Genomic DNA, 22,368 nt, shown 5'->3' with positions numbered 1-22,368 from the left:
GGTTGAATTCTGATCTCTCCCAGGTCCTACTCTGACACTGTAATCTTCACAACGCCATGAGGTAGGTTAGGCTGAGAGGCAGTGACTGGCCTGTGGTCTTCCAGTGAGCTTCATGTGCTGAGTGAGAATTTGAACCCTGATCTCCCAAGGTGCTGGTTTGACACACTAACCACTGCACCACTCTTGACTCCTCCCGAAGCCCCATTAATCCCATTTCCCTTAGTCCAGTCTGGGGCCCTTCAGATGTTGTCAGATTACAACTTTCATCACCTCCTCACCCTTGGCCATGCAGGGCAGGGGCTGATAGGAGTTTTAGTCCAGTGTTTCTAGGGCATCACGTTGAGGAAGGCTGCTGTGGCCTCAGTGACCTTCAGGCTACCACGTCCAGTACACACTTACTTAGGAATAAGCCCCATTTGTTTGGAGACTTCTTCCCAAATTAATTCAGGATTAGGTTGCACCTGCCCCCTATGAGCCATGAGAAGGTGCCTGCCCAAATGAAAAGCAACAGCACTTACTTGGCTGGTCACTTTTGGCTCTGCTGATTTTTCCAGAGAAGTGCAGGGAACCAGGGAAGCTGCTTTGATGTCGTTCTCCTTTGTTTAGCCCACTACACTGCTGCCTGCTTGGATTGGCAGTGTCTTTTGCGGGTCCAGCCCTGATGTTTTAAGGAAGCTCCTAGCTGCACTCTGCCTCCAGCATTCAGGTTTCCCCAGATAAGAATCCCGCTGGCCACTGAACCAGATGCTGGACTAGATTGGCATGTTCCCTGAGCCAGCAGGGATCACTTTTTATGTTCTGATCTTTTTGCTGAAGCTGCCAGGGGCACGTGGGTTTGGGACCTTCTGCGTGGGATGCAGGCAGTCCAGCCTTGCTCTCTGCCATCACCACCCCAATTGCTTGGTTGCAGCTCAGAGGGGAGCACGTGGGTTGTGAGCTTGGCATACATGGAATTCCTTTTGAACAGCAGCCCAGAAAGAAATAAAAAAAGAGGGTAGAGAAAAAACACCCGTTGGCACAGTTTTTTGCGAGGCCAGTAAATGGGTCAAGAGAGAGACATTCTTCAGGAAGAGTCATTTGTGACAAGAAGCTGCCCTTTGCCAGTGGACCATCTCGCTGGGCGGGGCGGAGCCACAATTCTCCTCCTTTCTCCTCCTTCTGTCTCTCCCTCCTTCTCTCCTTCTTGCCTTTGCCAACTGGGCCAGAGCTGCCAATTACCCAATGCAGTGTCTCGGTTTGCCTGCCATGATGTGGCTGAGAAAACCATTGCAGGGTGCATTTGTAGTTGCACCTTAAGAGTAATAAAAAAAAACACTTCAAGAGGAAAAAGGCAATTAATAGAGGCGATTAAGAATATAAGAAGAGCCTGCTGGATCAGGCTAATGGCTCATCTAGTCCAGTATCCTGTTCTCACAGTGGCTAACCAGATGCCCCTTATGGAACACCTGTAAGCAAGATTTGAGCACAAGAGCCCTGCGGTTTTCAGCAGCTGGTACTCTGAATCATTGCTGCCGCCAACTGTGGAGGGAGAGCGTAACCATCCTGGCTCATAGTCACTGATAGCCCTCTCCTCCTCCTCCATGAATTTATCCAGTCCTCTTTTCAAGCCATCCAAATTGGTGGTCACCACTGCCTCTTGTGGGAGGGAGTTCCACAGTTTAAGTCTGCACTCCATAAAGAAGTACTTTTTAAAATCCGTCCTAAATCTTCCAACGTTCAGCTTCAAACCTTATCATTTTTTTTACATTGCAGGAGATACATAAATTGTAGGAAAACTTGTGGAGAAGGTGGATAGAGATGCATCCCCTCCCCTCCCCTGACCCTTAGGATTCTAAAATGTAGGGCAGGGGTGAGGAACCTGGAAGTCCAATTGCCCCTGGAGCATCGGAAGTTCTGCTCCTGACTTGGGATCACCCTCTGAAATTAACTGGCAGCAGATTCAGCAGACAGAAGAGAAAAAATCTCTTTCCTCCTTCCCTGCATAGTGAGTTCATAGGTTTTCCTTGCACCATAAAATGGTTATGGCTGCTGACATAGTAAGTCCTTATAACTAAATGGAGACCCTTCATATTCAGAGGCAGTCTACCTACAGTATAGCTGTTGTTGTGGGATGTGGTTGCGGTGGGAACCTTTGATGCTGTTGGATTCCAGCTTCTTTCCACCCAAGCTGGCATGACCTATTGGTCAGGGATGATAGGAACTGTAATCCAAAAACATATTGAAGGCCATAAACACCTATCTCTGCTGTAAGGGACGTCCTATGAAAAGGAAGTTAGGATCAACGGACTCTTGGTTTCATCCAGCTCTTCTCATGTTCTTGTTGGTCACACAAAGCCAGGGATTTGCTTTGTTTTCTGAACTCCCCCTCCCCCCAAACAGCTGGGCAGAGCACCAATCTCTTTCTGAAATCTCTTGCAGAACCCTCTATTGCATGAGGTTTGGGAAACTTGAGACCAATTGGGGTGTCTCCCCCACCACTAATCTACTGTCTTTCTTTAGAAATTGTTAACTCTCACTCGCCTCATGTGTGAAGTGGGATTTATTCCCCCAGAGTAATTTTTCATGTCAACATCCGTTTACAGTGGACGTAAACAAGTTAAGTTTGTCTGGCTGCACGACTTTGCCCTTAAATAAACATTCCTGCGATTTCCCCGCTTAATTAGAAGGATTTGCTACTTCCTTTCCTGCTGTTCCTTTTTTGTTTGGGGTGGTGTTTGTGAAATCCAGCGGAGAGAGCAAAGTTAAGTCCTTAGTTTGTCAGTGGAAATCTCATGGCAGTCAGGGATGTCAGATCAGTGGCGGCTGCTGTCCGTGGAGACTGGTGGGGTAGAAGTCCGGGAGCCCAACAGTAGGTGGCGCCAAAGCCAATGACAGACAGAGCCAATTCATTTTAACTTGGTCCTTGTCCTCCTTCTCCTTGCTGCTGAGTTATACAAGGGCAACTCTGAGAGGAGGAAGATGACAGGCAGTGCCACCCCCGGACTGGGTGTAAGTGGGAAGGCAGGCAGGTGGGGGCAGCCTAAGGTTGGCAGACAATGCCCAATTTGCCCTAGTGGACCAATCTCTGCTGACATCCATCATGCATTTCCTTCTGGAATCTATTACTTATTGCATTTATTTCTCACTTTGTTCTCCAGGGGGCTCAAGGTTCTCCCCATCCTCATTTGATCCTCAAAACAACCCTAGGGTCACCCAGTAAACTTCGTGGCTGAGTGGGGATTTGAACCCAATTCTCCACAATGCTAGTCCCAAACACTAACCACTACACTGGAACCCTGATCTTCCAATATTTTATATCTGTGTGTGTGCGCGCGCCTGTGTACACTCTCTCTCTCTCTCTCTCTCTCTCTCTCTCTCTCTCTCTCTCAACTTCCAAGGTTCTAGTTCCCATTTCATCTTCACAACAACCCTGTGAGGTAGGTCAGGCAGAGTGGCAATGCCTGGCCCTCAAGATAGCCCAGTGAGCTTTGTCACCAAGTGGGGATTAGATCCCTGGTCTCCGAGGTCCTAGCCAGGCACTCTTTCCGCTGCACCACACTGGCTCTCATCCTGAAACCTGGCTGGGCCTGTTCCTAACTCCTCCCCTCTGTAGCCCCTGGGCTCCTGCATCTCCATGTTGATGCTGACAGCCTGAGCATCCTCTGCGATTGCTCCTTGATGCTGTGGGCTCCGTGCCCGACAGGAATGCAACTGCTCCCTCTAGACCCGGTCGCTCAGCAGCCATCATCGCCTAAGAACGAGTGGTTTTTGCTTCCCTACACCTGGACGGGCTTCAGGCAGGTGATTGACTTGGAAATCTCCTCAAAGAATCCCTTGTCATCCTCGGGCTGAACCTTGGCTACACATACTGTTCTGATCCATGGCAGCCTTCCCAGTTTTGCTCGCAGGAAACATTTGTATGCATCCAACTGGGATTTCTCATTTGCCGCGGCAGGAGCTTTGGCCAAACTTGTACCGGGAAACGTTCTGACCGTTCTGTTTCCATCTCTATCATTTGCTCGTCTCCTTCCTCCTCCTCCTCCAGGGTTCTGTTGCCTAAGTGAAGGCTTCCTCCTCTGTGTTCGTGCGGCCAGCTGCTGTGATAGGCAAGATTAAGGAAGCGCTTCTTGCCTTGGGTCTCAGGCAAAAAAATGCCTCCCCATCTTAACCCCAGATACATGGCCATAGTCTGGCCCTTGAATTGCTGATGGACAACATCTCCCATCATTTCCAACAATAGCTGCGATTCCTCCATTGCAAGGCATTGGACTAGATGACTCAATGATCGCAATGATGCAATGAATATAAGGAGGGCCACATCTCTATTTGCTGATGGAGAAAGATTAGAACAAATGAATGAAAGGCATTGTGATTGTGTATTTGTGTGTGTAAGGAACCAGCGCAACACACATGACCACTCATGGGTGTGAAATATCTCAGAGACTGCTCCATCCCTCTTCATTCCCTTCCATGACTACAGCCAAATTTCCGCAGCTACCTGCATGACTCACACCTAGACTTGGGTTGGTTTTTTTGGATAGGCACAGCCCCTGCAAAGCTTTGAGCCATTCTGTGAACTTCCATAGGCACTTCTGTTTGTGAGAATCTCAGAGAAGGGGTCGAGGACAAGGGGATGGAGAAGCAGACCCAGAGATGTTTTGGGGTGGCCTGTCGCTTTTACTCATGTCACAGGCATGGCCCTCTTAACACATGGCAGAGGCTGCAATTGTTTGCACCCTCACCTGGAGAAGGGTCCCATGCAATTCAGTGAGACTTGTTTGAGAGGAGACATTGGTGCGATGGCAAATTCTGAAGTGTGGGAATGCATCGTGATGGCAACTCCTATGGCAGGGATGGGGAATCTCAGGCCTGGGTGCTAAATGTGCCTCCACCCAGGTCTTTGGCCCCTAAGGATCCCCCCTTCCGAAGCACAAAACGAGCCTGTTCTATGGCATCTTTGAGTGCTTTTGCCTGGTTGGATTTGAACTGCGATTCTGCTCCTTGCTTGCCTGGATGGAGGACAGGAAAGGTGCAGGTGTGTCAAACCTCTGATTTCTGCCTGGCTAGTATGCAGCTTATTGTAAAAAAGTAAGAGTCACACCCATTGCTCCGCCCAATTTTGTATCTGGCCCCTGCATGCGCCACCACTGCAGTGCAGCTATAGGGACTCTGTGTTCCTTTAGTCCCTAGCCAGACCAGAGACATACTCACAAGTTATACCATTGTTCATGGCATTGACTGCAATCCCGTGCATCACTTTCTGGGAGTAAGCTGAGTTCCGTGTTACTTCTGACTGTAGAGGTTCAACTTGGAAAACACATTGAGCTTCAAGAACAAGTTTTTCTGCCAACTGCAATGGCAGCCTTTTCAATTAGAAATGCTACTGTCTTGCAAAGACATGTTGAGGACGATGACAACAACAATGCTCCTATCTGACTGGTGTGAAGCAGGTACCTCATCAAAGAAATGGAAGGAAGTACCTAGCCTTGATTATTTTTTCTTGTTCTCTGACTTCCTCAATGCTAACATCCTACAAATCCTGGAGGTGGGGGAAACGACAACCTTGAAACCTCATTCAGTTGCTGGAGAAAATAGAGTCAATCAATTCCTCTGGTGTTGCAGTGGATGATGTTATCGCTCATGCTTTGAAAAAGGTCCCCAAACTGTGCTCCCTCACATCCTCCCTCTGCTGCACCACTGGGAGTAAACATGTGTGGGATTGGACTGTAAAACTCCTAGAAAGAGACGCAGACTTTGAGGCGGTGAGTGAACATGGGACTCCGCCCTGTGACGAACCCTCCTTCCCTTGTCCCCTCAATTCCTCCCATGATATCAGGCTGGAACAAGCCAGGTTTGGCTGCTCCTTCCCTGCTGGTCTATTGAGTTGGGACTGCAGGAGCCTCAGATGGAATGCATTAGAGCAGGATGTGGCTCGGGCGCATGAGACCCTTGCCTTGTTGAAAACGAGACCTGGAACTTTTCCACCGACTTTGGAAGGAGGGAGCCAGAGGCTTCCCCCAGCTGATGTATCCCAGCAGTGTGGCGACGGAAGTGAATGTGACAAATGTGATATTATTTGCTGGATTGTCAAAAAGCTGCCATTATGGAAAAGGGGAGAGAAAAGAACAGTTTCTGCATGTTAGGAATGCGAAAGAGTGATTCAACCTCGCAACTGCCAAGGGAACAGTGAAAAGAAAAAGAAAAGGGAGGGGGGAGAGAGAGGAAGAATACATATTTTTAATAGATAAGGTGTCTTAGATTTTCATTTCCCTCCCGATTCTGTGGAATTCTATCCTGGAGCAGATGAGTAGTTTTTCCCCTTTTCTTTTCAGGATGAGGGTTTCCACTGAGTAGGTTCCAAAATAAAACACTTTTCTGGAATCGCAGGAAATTGGGCTCCACGAGTTTGTAGCTATTTAGGCAATGTGATGACTACAAGGCTCGGATTTAGTGTTGACCTTCAGTTCAACCTGAGCTGCGTGTCCTGATCCTTACAAACATCAGATGGAGAAGATAAACGTGGGTGCAGAGTCATGCGACTTCAGGCTGGTGGGGGAGGGAGGCTGGAAGGAAACATAGAATCATAGAATAGAATTTGTAGAGTTGGAAGGGATAGCACTGGTCATCTAGCCCACCCCCTGCAATGCAAGATTTATTTAAGCCAGACTTAAATAAAACAAAAATCATTGCATCCAGAAAACTAACATGTCAGGGAGAAGGTGTGACTAGAATGCTTCCTCCCTTGATATCTGTTGCCGGGTGGTTGTTGTCCCCCCCCCCCGAAGCAGGAGCTTTCGGCTCTGTGATTCTTTCCACCTCACACTGCAGACTACAATGGTAGAATCCAGAACCATTTCTACTCTGTTGGGTTTGAGTTGTGTGCCATTGAATCCGAGGCCCTCCCTCGGGTCGGTTGTGAGCAATGACAATAAAAGTGTAGGCGGCTTCTCCTCTTTGCATCTGTGGGTTGTGTCCAATGCTAGTCCTACTCAAGAGCAGACCCTTTGAAATGAATGAGCCTTGTCTGCTAACTTCAGCAGGTCTCCTCTGAGAAGGACTAGCGTTGGAGGCAACCAAATACCTTGCATCTATTGGGGATGCTTCCCAGGGATGGGGTTACAGTTTTTTTTTTTGGCTCAGAACCTGTCTGATTTAAGAAGATATAGATTGACAAACCTAGACAGCATCTTAAAAAGCAGAGACATCACCTTGCCAACAAAGGTCCGTATAGTTAAAGCTATGGTTTCCCCAGTAGTGATGTATGGAAGTAGAGCTGGACCATAAAGAAGGCTGATCGCCAAAGAATTGATGCTTTTGAATTATGGTGCAGGAGGAGACTCTTGAGAGTCCCATGGACTACAAGAAGATCAAACCTATCCATTCTGAAGGAAATCAGCCCTGAGTGCTCATTGGAAGGACAGATCCTGAAGCTGAGACTCCAAAACTTTGGCCACTTCATGAGAAGAGCAGACTCCCTGGAAAAGACCCTGATGTTGGGAAAGATGGAGGGCACAAGGAGAAGGGGATGATAGAGGATGAGATGGTTGGATAGTGTTCTCGAAGCTACCAGCATGAGTTTGACCAAACTGCAGGAGGCAGTGGAAGACAGAAGTGCCTGGCGTGCTCTGGTCCATGGAGTCATGAAAAGTCGGACACGACTAAACAACAACAACAAAGATTGTGTACACACTGTCCCCTTAAAGCACATCTGGAGCACATTTCCCCCTCAAAGAATTCTGGGTGCTGTAGTTTGATAAGTGCTGTTGGGAACTGTAACACTGAAGGGCAAACTACAGTGCCAGAATTCTTTGAGGGGAAGAATGTCCCTTGAATGTACCTTAAAGGTGTAGTGGGTACGCAGCTCACAAGTATGAAAAAGGCAGCCTACGGGGTTATGTTTGGGGAGAGTTTGTGCTGCAGCGTTCCTGGGGCCTTGTCCCATCTTCCGAATAATAGCCAGCTTGCATTTTTTGCGCATTACTGAGCCACGCATTCCTCAAACCCCAATGTGAGGGCACTGGATCAATGGAGACATCTGCCTTTCTTGAACTCCTCCATCTGTGGTCTCTTGATACCGCAAAATGTATCTGCCTGCCAAAAAGGCTGTTGCGTAAACCCCGAGCTCTTGTTTCATTAAAAAAGGAGGGAGGGCGACAAGCTAATTGATAGGCAGTTTGCAGTGGCAGTCGACAAGTCCCATGCAGAGCAGCTGGCGGGTGGGTTGGGGTGTTTTGCTTTCTCATTCTGGTATCAGGAAGTTCTGGGAAAGGCAGGTTACTCAGTTCAGGAGTGGCACCAAACTTGAGAATGGCTGCACTTCAGTAGCGGAACATCTGTTTTGCAGGCGGAAGATCTCTGGTTCAATCTCTGGAATCTGCAACTAGGACTGGGAGAGACAGCTTGTCTAAAATCCTGGAGGCAGCGGCTGCCAATCAGTGTAGACAGTGCACAGCTAGATGGACCAATAGTTTGACTCAGGGTTAGGCAGCTTATTACATTACTGTGGAGGCTACTGCAATTGACTTTATTCTCCAGCTGTTTCATCCTGATATTCTAAGCAGGTATGAATTGGAAGTCTCATTCTTTGCTGGTAATGGTGTAGCCCAGCAGCTGCAGCTCTGTCCCATAGGATGAGCCCTGCCAGATCAGAAGAGTCCAGCATCCTGTTTCACACACTGCCCAACCATGTGCCCATGGGAAGCTCACAAGCGGGATGTAAGCACAACAGTCCTCTCCTGCAGAAATCTCCCGGATCTCTCTGGGTGATTTTAAGCCACCCTTCCATATCTGAAGTTTGGGGATAATAATACTGAGCCTACTTTACAGGATGGTTGCTAGGATTGCAGCAAGATAATGTTTGCAAAACACTCAGCTCACTCAAAAGAGGGAAGTGATCCATATGATGCACTACTCTAATTAGAAGGTGCTTGGTTGCATGATGATACTTGGGAGAATGCACCAGCAGTGACTTTTAAAGTGATATTGGAAAGATCCCCATGTGCAGGACCACATGGGGACCACATCAGAATGCTGTCTCGGTGAGGTCCAGTTCTGTGGTTTGTTCTCTTGGAGAACAGAAGAAAACACGGTATAAATGCAATCAACAATATTTAGCATTTATATAGATCAGGCACATCCAACTTCCAAGAGACTGTGATCCACTCACATTTGCAGTGATCTACCCATTGTATTGATCAAAGTTTTTCAGCTTTCTTTAGGGAGGGTAAGCTGTGAGCCAAAGTTTTTTTGGGGGGATCCTGCAATCGACCGGGGACATCATGCGATCGACCGGTAGATCATGCTTCATATACATTATCCCAGGATGCCTCCTAGCTTGGGATGCCTGAGGAACTCGGCATTCAACTCATCGCGAAGTATTGGAAGACACAAGATTTACCCACCCAGGAAGAATGGCAGATGAAGTTGATGGACTATATGGAACTGGCGGAAATGACTGGCAGAATCCGAGACCAGGGAGAAGAGTCGGTGGAAGAAGACTGGAAAAAAATTAAAGATTATTTACAGAAATACTGTAAAATTAATGAATGTTAGAAAAATGTTGGAATGAAGTTATATGGCTTTAGCAGAAATGTTATAAGGAACTAAGTACAAATAGTTTGTTAATGTATTAAAGGGAAAAATAAGATTAGAATATGTTAAGACAAATTACAGGACAGAAAACAGAGGAAGATGGAAAGGAATTGCTGAAACAGTTAATTGAAGTTCAATACAAAAAGGGAGGTGTGAGGAGGTCGCTGAAACAAGTGAATGAAAGATAAGATATTGAAATTATTGGATGTGTTTTTAATTGTCTTTGTTTTGTTTTGTTAATTCAATGTTTTAAGGTTAATGTTATGTAGTGTTTTTGTTTTTGTACTGTATCGTATTGTTTTGTTTAACTCTTTTTTGTAATCTTTAAACTGTTAATAAACATTATTTTTTTTAAACAAGGAACTCGGCATTCATAAATTCTGATGCACATTGACCTGATTTACATCTTCAAATGGGCAGGTCGATGCGGAAATGGGATGGGGAAAACCTATGGATGAACGTGTGCAAAACAGACGTGGCCAGGAAATAGAGTGATCTGCCCATCTCTCTGCTTACAACAGTCCTGTAAGGCAGGGCGGTCTTATTCTTTCCATACTGCAAATGTGGTCTGGCTGAAAACAGTGGCTGACTTAATAGCTACTATAGGCACCTTCTGTCATAGCACTACATGATTCACTTACAATTTGTTTACAGAAAGGCACCTTTCCTGTAAAAAAAAAAAAAGACTTTCCTTTAACCTCTTACCTTTAACATCAGCGACCTCAAGCGATGCTACTAGACAGGATCCAGGGCCTGTCCTCATAAGCTGCATGCTAGGTCAATGAGGGTTGTACGATCTTCAAGGAAAAATGACTTTGGGTGACCCATGTCTGGGATGGGGCAAGGGGGCATTAAAAGAGGGCCTGTTAAAAGCTCCTTGTTAATCTCTGTCTGCAACCAGGAGGCAAGGCTCACTAGAGAAAGTGGGTCAGTATGTCAGTGCAAGTCTTAGGCAAAAAGCCAAGAGATCCTTTCAGCTTGCAAGGCAAGGAGAACTAAAATGAAGAAAAAAGGAATGAGTAAGGCAAAAGAAACAACCAACTTCCATTTTTTTGGTCAGAGGCAGTAATGCTTCTGAATATCAGTTGATGAAACCACAGGAAAGGGGGGCTGCTCTTGTGTTTGGGTGTCCTGAATGAGGGCTTCCCCATTGGGGCACCTGAGAACAGGATGCCTGTCAAAATGGGCCACTGGCAGCGGAGCTCTTCTGCTGTTCCCATAAAGCAGCATTTCCCCCTCTCCAATTAACTAAGGTACAACTTGTAGACCGTACTTTCTGAACCTAGAAGCTTTTCAGGAACTAAAGACCCATCATGCTATGCTTCCTCTGGGCTGCATGTTTGGACAAGGAGCAGGGGCAAGCTAGGATTGTGTCCACAGTTGGCAGCTTTGCCTCAACATTAAGCTGGGCTGCCCTGCAGATGCCGCTGGACTTCAGCCCCCACCAGCCCCAAGCAACACTGTCAATGGCCAGGGGTGATGGGAGTTATCATCCCACAGCACCTGTGGGTCTACAGCTCCACCAGCCCTGGCTTCATTGTTGTGGACTGCATTTCTCCAACAGAAGAGGTGTGGAAGGGTATATGCAGAAAACCTTTCAGAGATTGGTGAGAATCCGCATAGACTTTGCAGGGAAGATCTGTGAGCATTAAGATCTGCCTTCCTGGATCAGAGCAAGGGGGTCCAGCTAGCTTTTCCTTACGTTCTCAGCTGAAGCTATCCATATTCCTTTGAGAAGGCCACAAGCAGGGCATGATGCTTGAGACAGCCAACCCCAACCTTTCTGGGTCCTGTTTACAAACCTATTTATACATTCAGCATAATGAGGTGGCCACATCAGCCTGAGAGAGGGGGTGAACGACATGTTTAAAATGCCCCCCTTTATAGAAAAGTGACAAGCAAACAAGCCCAAACTCCCTGCACTTAGAAAGCTAACACTTACAGAAGGAAGCTTCTACCTTGGTCCTTTCTCTCGTGTGCTAGATCTCTGCATGCAAAGACACCTTTTTATTTTTTAAAAATGGGGTGATATTTGCATTGCAATCTTATGCATGTTTACTCAGCAGTGACTCCCACTGTGCTCAGTGGGGCTTACTCCTAGGTAAGTGTGCCTTATAACCCCAAGCAACCAATCTTACACCGATAGTCCCTAAAGAATGTTGTTGCGTACATTTTTTCTGAAACGTAAAGATTGACTTTCAATCTGAATCTGGTGGCTAAGTTATTTTGCAGGGTTTGGAGTTTTTCTGGCAAGGCATGTTATATTTCAGAGTGGGCGTAAATGGTGAAAGCGACTAGAGGATGAACAGAGAGCGCAGCGTAGCTGGATACCATGAGGGAGGAATGGCTAGCCTGCTAGCCACACAGGGCACAGGTCCAGTGACCCTGCACTTGGAGCCTCTCACAGGAAGTTACTGTTCTCAGTGTGTTCTCAGATGTTATCTTTGCATGTGCAAGGGCTTGAACATTGTCCTTAAACTAACAAAATCTCAAAAGCTTAGATTCTTCAGCGTGAGATTCCAAAATAACCACAAACAACCATGCTTTTAAGCAGTATGTCGGGGTGGGGGACATCTGTGGTTCTCCAGATGTTGCTGAACTACAACTCCCAACATCTCTGACAATTGGCTATGACGGTCAGGGCTGATGGGAGCTGGAGTGCAACAACACTCCTCACTGTGCAAGGGGATGTATTAGCATGATGGCCTTGGCTGTGAACCTTCTGTGGAGTTGGCAGGTTGACTTGGAAATTATATTAACATGGGTCATTGCAAAGTGTGATAAGTGATCAACAGAGCTGTCTTCTGAGCTGAGAGTTTATTCCCACCCACGCATGTTCCTCTTCTGCTAGCTGCCACCCTGCCTGAATCATTCCAGAAATGGACACAGATGGGTGCTGACCAAGGAAGATTCTCATCTTGATCTTCTGAGTATCAGGAAATGATAAACTTGCTGATGGATGAACTTAGCTTCCTCCTGAAGTCCATCTACCACAGTGAGATGAATGTGATTCCCATCCCCTGTGGCTGCAGGAAAACAGCCCCTGGGGAACACCCCCCTCTTGCTTCAAAATGCCTGTCAAAGCTCCTTAGTGCAAGCCCGTCAGTGGCCTGTCATCAAGATGCAATTGATACTCCTCATACTCTGCAAAGATGTGCCAGCAGGGGTCCTGCCTCACCTTGACCTCATGTGATCCCTTTTAGCCCCTGGGGGCTAAAATAAGCCAGAAATTAAATCAAGGTAACAAAAGAAAAAAGAAACGCTATGGAAAATTGCTTAGAAATTTATTTTTGCTCTCTGGTGCCATCTGGTGTTGCATGTTTATAATGCATTCAAAACGCTGTTTCTTGACTAATGTAGCTGAGTCCTGGGACTCAGCAGAAAAAGCCCTGGGGCTCCATTGTGCCTTGAGGGGTACCAGGGCCACATTCACACCATACATTGAAACCACTGCAATTTCACTTTAAGCTCCATCGCAAATAATTCTGGGAGCTGTGATTTGTTAAGGGTGCTGAGAGTTGTTAGGGAGATTCCTTGTTTCCCTTCCCTGAGCCGCAATTCCCACAGTTCCCTGGGAAAAGGGCTTGATTGTGAAACACCTTTGGGAATTAGAGCTCTCCAAGAGGAATAAAAAGGTAAAGGGTAAAGGTACCCCTGACCATTAGGTCCAGTTGTGGCCAACTCTGGGGTTGTGGTGCTCATCTTGCTTTATTGGCCGAGGGAGCCGGCGTACAGCTTCCGGGTCATGTGGCCAGCATGACTAAGCCACTTCTGGTGAACCAGAGCAGCGCACGGAAATGCCATTTACCTTCCCGCCGGAGCGGTACCCATTGATCTACTTGCACTTAGACGTGCTTTCAAACTGCTAGGTTGGCAGGAGCAGGGACCAACAATGGGAGTTCACCCCATTGCGGGGATTCGAACCGCGACCTTTCTGATCGGCAAGTCCTAGGCTCTGTGGTTTAACCCGCAGCGCCACCCGCGTCCCACCAAGAGGAATAGGAGTCTCCTAACAACTCTCAGGACCCTTGAACTACAGCTCCCAGGATTCCTTGGGGGAAGGCACTCTGACTGTTCAGGGTGGGATCATCATGCTTTGGCTGCATGGTGTGGTTGTCGCCTTTAGAGCCAGCCCTGCAGTCATCTTGAGGCTCTTACTGGGGCAAGAAATCTCATGTCCCTCTCTTGCATAAGGGCCAAAAGTTACATGTAGTGGCTCTAGACCCACCAGTGAGCTGCATTAACAGATTGCTGTTAAGGACCAGTGGTTGCCTAACAGGAGAGAGAGTTTTTGGCTCATTGCTCTCCGTTCACTTTCCCTTTTCCCTTTATTTTATTTTTTTGGTTAAAGCCAGTGCCAGATTATCTGCTCCGTTGACCATCATCTGCCACAGAGAGGAGCGTGAGCTGGCTAGGGAGAGTTTGCGCAGAGACAATGGAAAGCTCTCTCTGGGTCACAATGACGAAGGGCTTCTCTGGTTAGCATCCAGCAGAGGAGAGGGAAGGGCATGGAGAGGAATCTTGGCTACCTTGGCAGAAGCATATTCCAGAGAGAGAGAGGGGGGGGGGAGGGAGTGTCTTATGGCACCCTGAAGATAAACAGCTGTATTGTTTGTGCACTAGTATCCCAGTGGATGCTAACCATTTGGGTGAATGGGGGCACCATCCCACCAACCCACCAACCCAGCCAGATGGGTGGGGTATAAACAACAACAACAACAACAACAACAATTAATAATTGCAGCCCATGCTAGCCCCCTGGACTGAGTTTCCCCAGCCACTCTTGGTGGCTCCCAAAACATGATAAAAGATCAAACATTAAAAACTTCCCTAAACAGGGCTGCCTTCAGATGTCTTCTAAAAGTCAGGTAGTTGTTTATTTCCTTGACATCTGATGGGAGGGCGTTCCACAGGGCAGGCGCCACTACCGAGAAGGCCCTCTGCCTGGTTCCATCTTCTTCCACCTTAGTCTTGGTCAGGCATCCCCAACCTGCTGCCCTCCAGATGTTTTGGCCTACAACTCCCATGATCCCTAGCTAACAGGACCAGTGGTCAGGGATGATGGGAATTGTAATCCAAAACATCTGGAGGGCTTGGAGATGCCTGGTTTTGGTGTTGCCCATGTAGATCTCAGCAAGTTAGAGGATAGGAATGAAGCGCTAATTCTGCCATAGGCAAACTCAGCCCTCCAGATGTTTTGGGACTACAACTCCCATCATCCCTGACCACTGGTCCTGTTAGCTAGGGATGATGGGAGTTGTAGTCCCAAAACATATGGAGGGCCGAGTTTGCCTATGCCTGCTCTAATTAATTGGCCCTGCCTGTTATTGGCTCTGGCGCCACCTACTGTTGAGCTCCCTGCTTTCCCACCCAATCATTCCCCACGAGCATTAGTTAGCCTACTGGTATCCCAACTCCTCCAGTTCTGATTCTTTTGTGTAATATTTATGACTTATCACGGCCGGCTCCTGGTGGCTCACATCCCGAGCATCTTCATCCTGGATTCCTTCAGCTGTCGGCGAGATTGCAGAAGATGATAGCGTTGAAATACGATGCATCTTCCCCAAAGGTTGAAGAATGCCCATATGTGAATTCCATGCAGCCATTTATCTTCCTCCTCTCTCTCCCCACCTCACTCTCTTGTGTGGGCGCACTTCAAAGGAAATGATCCACACAGGAAAGGAGGAGGCTGCATTTGCCTCTGAGAAGGAGAAGCACACGCAGGGACCTGAGTGGGACTGGATGACTCAGGATGCAAGCCCAGTCCTGGAGGTCAGCCACATCTATGATGTTTGGAAAGGAATGCTCTCCTGGTGGGATCATCCCGTCAGCGGACTGTGTGCTGCTGGTGCAGAGGCATGGTGCTGATTCTCAGGGCGTTCAGGACTTGACAGAAGAAAGGCCCTCTTCACAGATAGGCAAAATTGCCAAAAAGACGTGGTGATGTAGAGTTAGGTCACCTGTTTTCAGAAAATGAAAACAAAACTGCCAGTATCATTATGACAAATCTGTGCTGCGGCCGCATTTGGTGTACAGTGTACAGTTCTGGTTGCCTCACCTCAAAAAGGATGCGATGGAGTTGAAAAAGGGCAACCGAAACGATGATTAGAGGAAAGTTTTTTTCTCCTCTCGTAACACAGGGACTCAGTGAATGTTGGAAGGTTTGGGACAGATAATAGAAAGGCCTTCTTCAGGCAGCATTGAGTTAAACTGCGAAGCTTGCTCTCTCGGGAGACAAGGATGACAACCTAGATCAGGCATGGGCAAACTCGGCTCTCTAGATGTTTTGGGACTACAACTCCCATCATCCCTAGCTAACAGGACCAGTGGTCAGGGATTATGGGAGTTGTAGTCCCAAAACATCTGGAGGGCTAAGTTTGCCTGTGCCTGACCTAGATGGCTTTAAAAGAGGATTAGACAAATTTGTAGAGGGGAAGGATTATCAGCGCTACTTGCCATGGCGGCCACAGATGGAGGCAGCAATGCTTCTGAATGCCAGTTACTGGAAACCACAGGAGGGGAGAGGCCTTTTGGGCCTCAGGCCTTGCTTGTGGGCAACTGGTCAGCCACTGTGAGAATAGGATGCTGGACCGGCTGGGCCATTGGCCTGATCCAGCAAGGTTTTTCTTTCATTTCCCCCCACCCCCAGAGCTCCTTGCTGTCACCAGGGAGCACCCTCAAAAATCCAAAATGACAAGAGGAGGTGGGATCCATGCCCTTGGTGTAACCCCAAGAGGATATGCTATGCTGCGTTTGGGTAAGGTGTTATTAAGGTGTTCTCCACCCTGCCATAAGCCGCTGCACTCTGCACCCTCTCCTTCGGGCTCCACACTGTGATCGCGGAACATGACAGCACACGTTCCCATTGTTGTTTTAGTTTAACGTTGTTCCTGAGGGCATGCCTTGAATCTGTTCACTCTGCTCTTGCGACCAGAGGATATGGAAGCAATTTGTAAGAACGCTCATGCCGGCACTGCCCTAACTGAAGCTCATGCGCTGGCCTCGGCAGGCAACATCTGCAAGCCATGATGTCAGCCCTGGCTCCTGACAGCAGCAAGGGGGCTTATCGCTTAAGATGAGGATGTGGCAGAAATCCCCCACGGTGCCTCTGACGCTGGAGGCTGATGCTCTTGTCTTTTCCAGCTGGGCGGGTCACAGCCTGGGGCTTTCATGCTTGTGAGATGAGAGGACGAGAGCTGCAAGGAAGTAGCTAACCTCCAGGCTTCCAGCCGGGGAGCCGAAACCCTTTCCTCTTTGCTTGCCCTTTGCCGATCGAGAGAGCATCTCTTGCACACATGTGCGCACCACGGAGGCCTTTTTTCGCCTGCTTCCTTGGCTGCAAAGAAAGCTGGAAAGTCTATCAGCAGCACCTTGTCAAGAGCAGGAGGGACGGCCGCCTCTATTGAGGAAGGAGCGCTTCCAAGCTTTGAAAGCCAAACCGTCTCGCTTCCCTTTTTGGCCCTGGGGGTTTTCCATCCCTTGCCCAGTTCTTCCGATGCTTTTTGAGACCTATCTCCTGCTTCCACGCCTTGATGCCCATAATCCTTCCTGCCCTGCTCTTGTGCTACAGAACAGGGGTGCCAACTTGAATAAAATATTGGGGGGGGGAGGTAAGCCCCACCTTGCATAATTGATCACAAGATACAGCATGCACACACTCTTTGAATGGGCAATGCCCATCAATTTTGGGAGCCCCCAGCAACTTCAAATATTTTATTTGGGGGCCTGAAGGAACCTTGGCCCCTAAGACTTGGCTCCTATGCTAGAAGGTAGTCATGTCCAGGCACTGAGAGCCCCATTTTCCAACTTTTCCACAGGTAGAAGGGATTCTCAGATTGGCAGGTTTACTAACCTGACCTGCTCCACAAGGCATACACCCAGGTTTGGATTTTAAAGTGTGAATGTGACATGCAGGGGTTAGCAATCGCAGGTGTCCTCCGTGGCTTGGCGTGCCTTTTCCCAGCTTGTCTGGTTCACCAACAATGGCTGTTCCTGGACAGGGATAGCCTGACTGCTGTAGTCAGGGTCAGATCTATTATGAAACTAATAAGCTTAAGATTTGGGGCTCCTAATCCCCAGACTTTAGTCCACATTGCTTTAATTTTTTTTTGCATCTAGTAGACCAAATTTGAATCGCACATCTCAATTTGATTAATTTTCCTCTGTATCTATTTTAACAATCCCAAAGTTTGAGAGTCGGTTGGCTCAGGGATATTATTTTTCTACTCACAATAATTAGCCGATAGAGGAAGTTAAGATGGGAGGTGCTGTAGAATTTCATCTGGATTGCATTTTAAAGTGAACTGGTCTAATTTTTTGCTTCCCAGACTAATATGTGGATTGGAATGCAGTTATCCTGCAGACAGAGGATTTCTCAGAATTTTGCAAAAATGCGTAAATGATTGTGCGTTATGGGGGGGAGGACACATGCAAAAATGTATATACTTGGAGGAAAGGCGTACCACTTAAATGCAGACTTTATGTGTTTTAAAAGCAATGGCAGAAAACACAAGAGAATGGGCATTTGAGTCAACGTGTGTGAGAACGACACAGACCCAAAATAGACTGATCCTCCCATCCCTAGTTATGACTCTTATTGGCAAAACATTTCCCTTCTATGGATGCAGAGCTTTGGTATGGACAGTTGGACCTACCATTGATCCCCGTGCCTGTGATCAGCTTCAGAGACGCTGCTGTCTTGCTTGTTGCTATTATTAGTTAGTATAGACTTGGCAGCTGCAAGGCCTGCTCAGTGGTGTCTCCACAGCTGTGGAACTCCCTTCCCAATGGACTCCCTCTTTTCACCTTCTCTAGACATGCATTGAAGGTCTCTGTGTTCCACAAGGCTTTCTGTGTGCAAGGCTTCCTGACTGTATGCTGATTCAGTTTTTAGGTTCTTCTGCAGAAATGTTTGCCGACATACCTTTTCGTTCTTTGCTGTTGTTTTTATTTCATGGAACTGTGGAGTTGGAAGCGACTCAAAGGGTCGTCTAGTCCAACCCCTAGCGATGCAGAAATCACAACTATTTCTCCTGTTGTAAACCGCCTTGGAAAGATTGTGTTTTGAAGGGTGTGGGTATACACAAATAATAGAGATAAATTGTGGTTGCCTTGAAAGTGCATGTTCTGGGCCAGACTCAACCCAAGCAAAGTTTCTCTTTTGTAACCACCTTGGCTTCAGCAGCCAACAACCCAGGGTACCTTTCTTGCCAAGAGATTAAAGAGCATCCTTTTGTTCTTGGCAGGATTTGTGTGGTGCTACCACCTGCGACACCTTGGGCATGGCAGATGTCGGCACCATGTGTGACCCCAAACGTAGCTGCTCTGTCATTGAGGACGATGGCCTCCCCTCTGCTTTTACTACAGCTCACGAGCTAGGTAAGTAGTAGCTTTGGCAAAGTATGAGATTTGGTCTGAAAATGCATTCAACATCATTTACTTATTGCCATTTATTATATGATATAATTATACTATTGACCCCACACTCTTCTGCCAAAAGGGTTCCCAGAGCAGCTTGCAGTTCAATAGAAACAAGCAAACAAGATAACTGATGCCCTTAGGCTTTCTATCTAAAAGACACAACCAACACACATGGAAAAAGGGAGGAGGGCAGAGGAAGAAGAAAGCAAACTCAGGTGCCAGGAAGGGGGCGCACACGCATAAACATGCTCAGAGCTGGGATCCCCCAGAATATTGCTATCAATCCAGCGCCACAGAACAGCGTAGAGTCTTTTGCTGCCTGAGCTATTGCATCTGTCTGGTTTTGCCGGCTCTCCTTCAAATGTTCGCCAGACCGTTCTTGGCTCGAAGCCTCCATTCATCATCCTGTGGCTTAGGAAGTGGCCACTTAAACCAAAGCCACAGCAAAGAGGCAGAGCCCCCGTCTGTGGTTTCCACCTGGGAAGCAGATTTAGACCAGGGGGAAGTGGAGACACAGGATTGGACCCATTTATGTGTATATATATATGTGTGTGTGCGCGCGCGCATGTGTGCACGCGTATGCATGGAGAGAGAGAGAGAGAGAGAGAGAGAGAGAGAGAGAGAGAGAGACAGTCAGAGTCAGTCTTAATCCATAATTTGGAGATGAGCCTGATTTTAAAAACAAAAAACTATGACTACTTTGCTCAGGAAGTTTAGACAATAGCAAAGCTTCCAGAATAGCTTTCTTGGGAAACTCCACATGTGTGTGTGTGAGAGAAAAAGAAAGCGAGTGAGACTGCAGCCTTGTTCCCTGTGTGTGTAAGAAAAAGAGAGAGAGAGAGAGAGAGAGAGAGAGAGAGAAACGCCAAGTTTATTCCCAAAGGGGCAGGGAGGTTTGAGTTAAACTGTTGGGAAAGCAGCTGTTGGGAAGACAAGGGAGCCCAAGCCACAAATTCGCCTGCTCTGGCTTGGTCACTACCTCGTTTCCCAGGCTTTAGAAATCCTGAAATAACATGTCATGGCCAGGACGCATTCGACACACACCTAGATCCGGAGAAGTGGAATGCCAGATTGTCAACAGGATTCGTGGCCAAATTGCTAGACTCTCATTTGGATAACAGGAAAAGGCTCTGGTATTTTTCTTTACTTTTTTTTAATTAGTGCCACAGCAAATTCTGCATCCGCAATTTTGATTTGGACTCCGCTGTACAGCCAGAAATGGAACTGCCAGGAATCAGATTTCCCTGGTGGGAATGGGCTGCTTCACACACGTTCAGCTGTGCAAATGAGCAGCCCCCGGTTCAGGTTGCCTCCCGGCCGTGGGTTGTATCAAAGTTTATAAAATTATGTATGGTTTAGAGCAGGGATTTGGATGTGGGCCCTCCAGGCTTCTCCACCTGGTCTTGGGACTGTCTCTGAGCCACACCTAGAGAAGGGCCATTGGTCCGATCCAGCAGGCTCTTCTTGTATTCTTAACAGCACCTGGCTGGTGATAACGCCTCTTTGTTGCCTCGATGGAGGATGGAGAGACATGTCTGAGGATCAGGAGCGGCTGGCATGATGCCGTGACAGAGCCAGCCTCCCTGAAGCAGCAGTGCTGATACTCACCAGGATGGGATGGGGCAGGGTGGCAGTCAGGATGGAGTGGCACACTTCATTGCCTGGATCTCACCACCCTGCTCTGTTCTGATAAGTGGAAGTGATGCTCCTGCTGGAAGCCTGGATGCATGAAGTCACATTGCCTGATTGTTTTCTCTATAGAAACCTCAGTTTCTTGTGCATACTGGAGCATATTGTACAAAGGGGAAAAGCCACATCTATTGCCCTGCCCATTTTTGTCTCTGGACACCATGGGCATAAGAAGAGCCTGGGCTGGTTCAGGCCAGTGACCCATCTACGTATAATAGTAGCCTGTTTCTCACAGTGGCCAACCAGATACCATAAAGGGAAACCCACAAGCAGGACCTGAGCACAAGAGAACTCTCCTGTGGTTTCCAGCAGCAAGTACACAGAAGCTTTGCTTTCTCCAACTGTAGAGGCAGGACACAGCCATAGTGGCTAGTAATCATCAATAGCCCTCTTCTCCTCCATTAATTTGTCCAATTCTCTCTTAAATCTACCCAGGTTGGTGGTCATCCAAGGGCATGTGGTCCTTGGAAGTTTCCCCATGAGGGGTTGTGACCCTCAGGGGCTGAAAAAGGGTTCCCTATCTCTAGTGTGGAGGACTGAGAGGCAGTTTTCCTCCCTCTCTCAGAATGCTAGAACTGGGAGTCACCTAATAAAGCTGAACAGCAGGAGATGCAGAAGCAGGCAAAAGGAAGTTCATCTTCCCACTACAGTGCATAACTCATTTGTGGAATCTGCTGCCCACAAGGTTGTGGGTGGTGATGCCCAGTTGTCTGGGTGGCTTAAAAGAGGGATTAGGGAGGAAAATCATGGAGGGAAAGCCTGCCAATGGCTGCTTGCCATGATGGCAGTATGCAATCCTCCCAGATCAGGGGCCACAGAATATCAGTTGATGGGGAGCAACAGCAGGCAGTGACATAGTGAGGGGACACAAGAGCGGTTGCCCCAGGCACAAAATTCTTAGGGGTGCACAATTTCATCAGCCGGTGCTGCCTCAGTACAGCTGTGCACTTCAAGAACTCCGTTGAAAACCAGTGAACCAGCAAGTGATCTCCCTAGACAACAGAATTACTCTTCTTTTCTTATCTCTGTGGCTGCAATCTCCCGGGTGATGCGCAGTTGAATGCACATGCGTGCTCTGTTTTGTTCCCTGCTACCCACCCCTGCCATGCCCCTGGCACTGGCAACCTGTGTTATGCCACTGACAACAGGAAGGGGCTATTGCCTTCAGGCCCTGCTCATGGTGTTCCCAAAGCCATCAATTCACCTACTGCAGAAAACAGGGTGCTGGTCCAGTAAGGCACAGGAATCTGCCTTATACCGAGTCAGACTATTGGTCCATCTAGCTTAGTATTGCAAGCAGCTCTTCAAGCAGGGGAGTCTCTCCCACCTTTACCTGGAGGTGCCACTGAGGACCAAACCTGGAACCTTAAGCATGCCCAGCAGATGCTCTGCCACTGAGTTCTGGTCCTTCCCCATGAACATATTTGTATGTTTAACACAGATGCCCAGGGATGCAGGTGCCTGCAGGATGAATCAAATCTTCACATTTCAAGTTTGCTGCCTGGTTTTAATGTTAAGGTTTTGGCAAGTGTCAGATTTAGAGGGGTTTGTGGGTTTTTCTTTTAAGCAAAACAAAACACGTAGCCCTGATTTTAACAGCTTTCCCAATCATAGGAGGCATCTGCTTTCAGACGTCCAGGGGAAATGGGCAGTTGTGGCAGGACCTTCCTCTCCGGGTAGCTGGGGAGT

At 47.8% G+C, this 22,368-nt stretch overlaps 1 protein-coding gene across 1 annotated transcript in view; it reads left to right on the top strand.

Annotated features, from left to right (window-relative positions):
* Positions 1-22,368, top strand: part of ADAMTS15 (ADAM metallopeptidase with thrombospondin type 1 motif 15) — a 42,119-nt gene that overhangs the window by 2,554 nt on the left and 17,197 nt on the right. The window contains exon 2 of the mRNA XM_083714435.1: positions 18,816-18,948. Within this exon, the coding sequence (XP_083570561.1) occupies positions 18,816-18,948 (133 nt within the window). The remainder of the gene's footprint in view (positions 1-18,815; positions 18,949-22,368) is intronic.

The sequence above is a fragment of the Podarcis gaigeae genome (assembly GCF_964106915.1).
Source record: "Podarcis gaigeae genome assembly, chromosome: 15".
NCBI classification, from domain to species: domain Eukaryota; kingdom Metazoa; phylum Chordata; class Lepidosauria; order Squamata; family Lacertidae; genus Podarcis; species Podarcis gaigeae.
The sequence above is the reverse complement of the archived record's forward strand: the minus strand, read 5'-3'. Positions and strand labels throughout refer to the sequence as shown.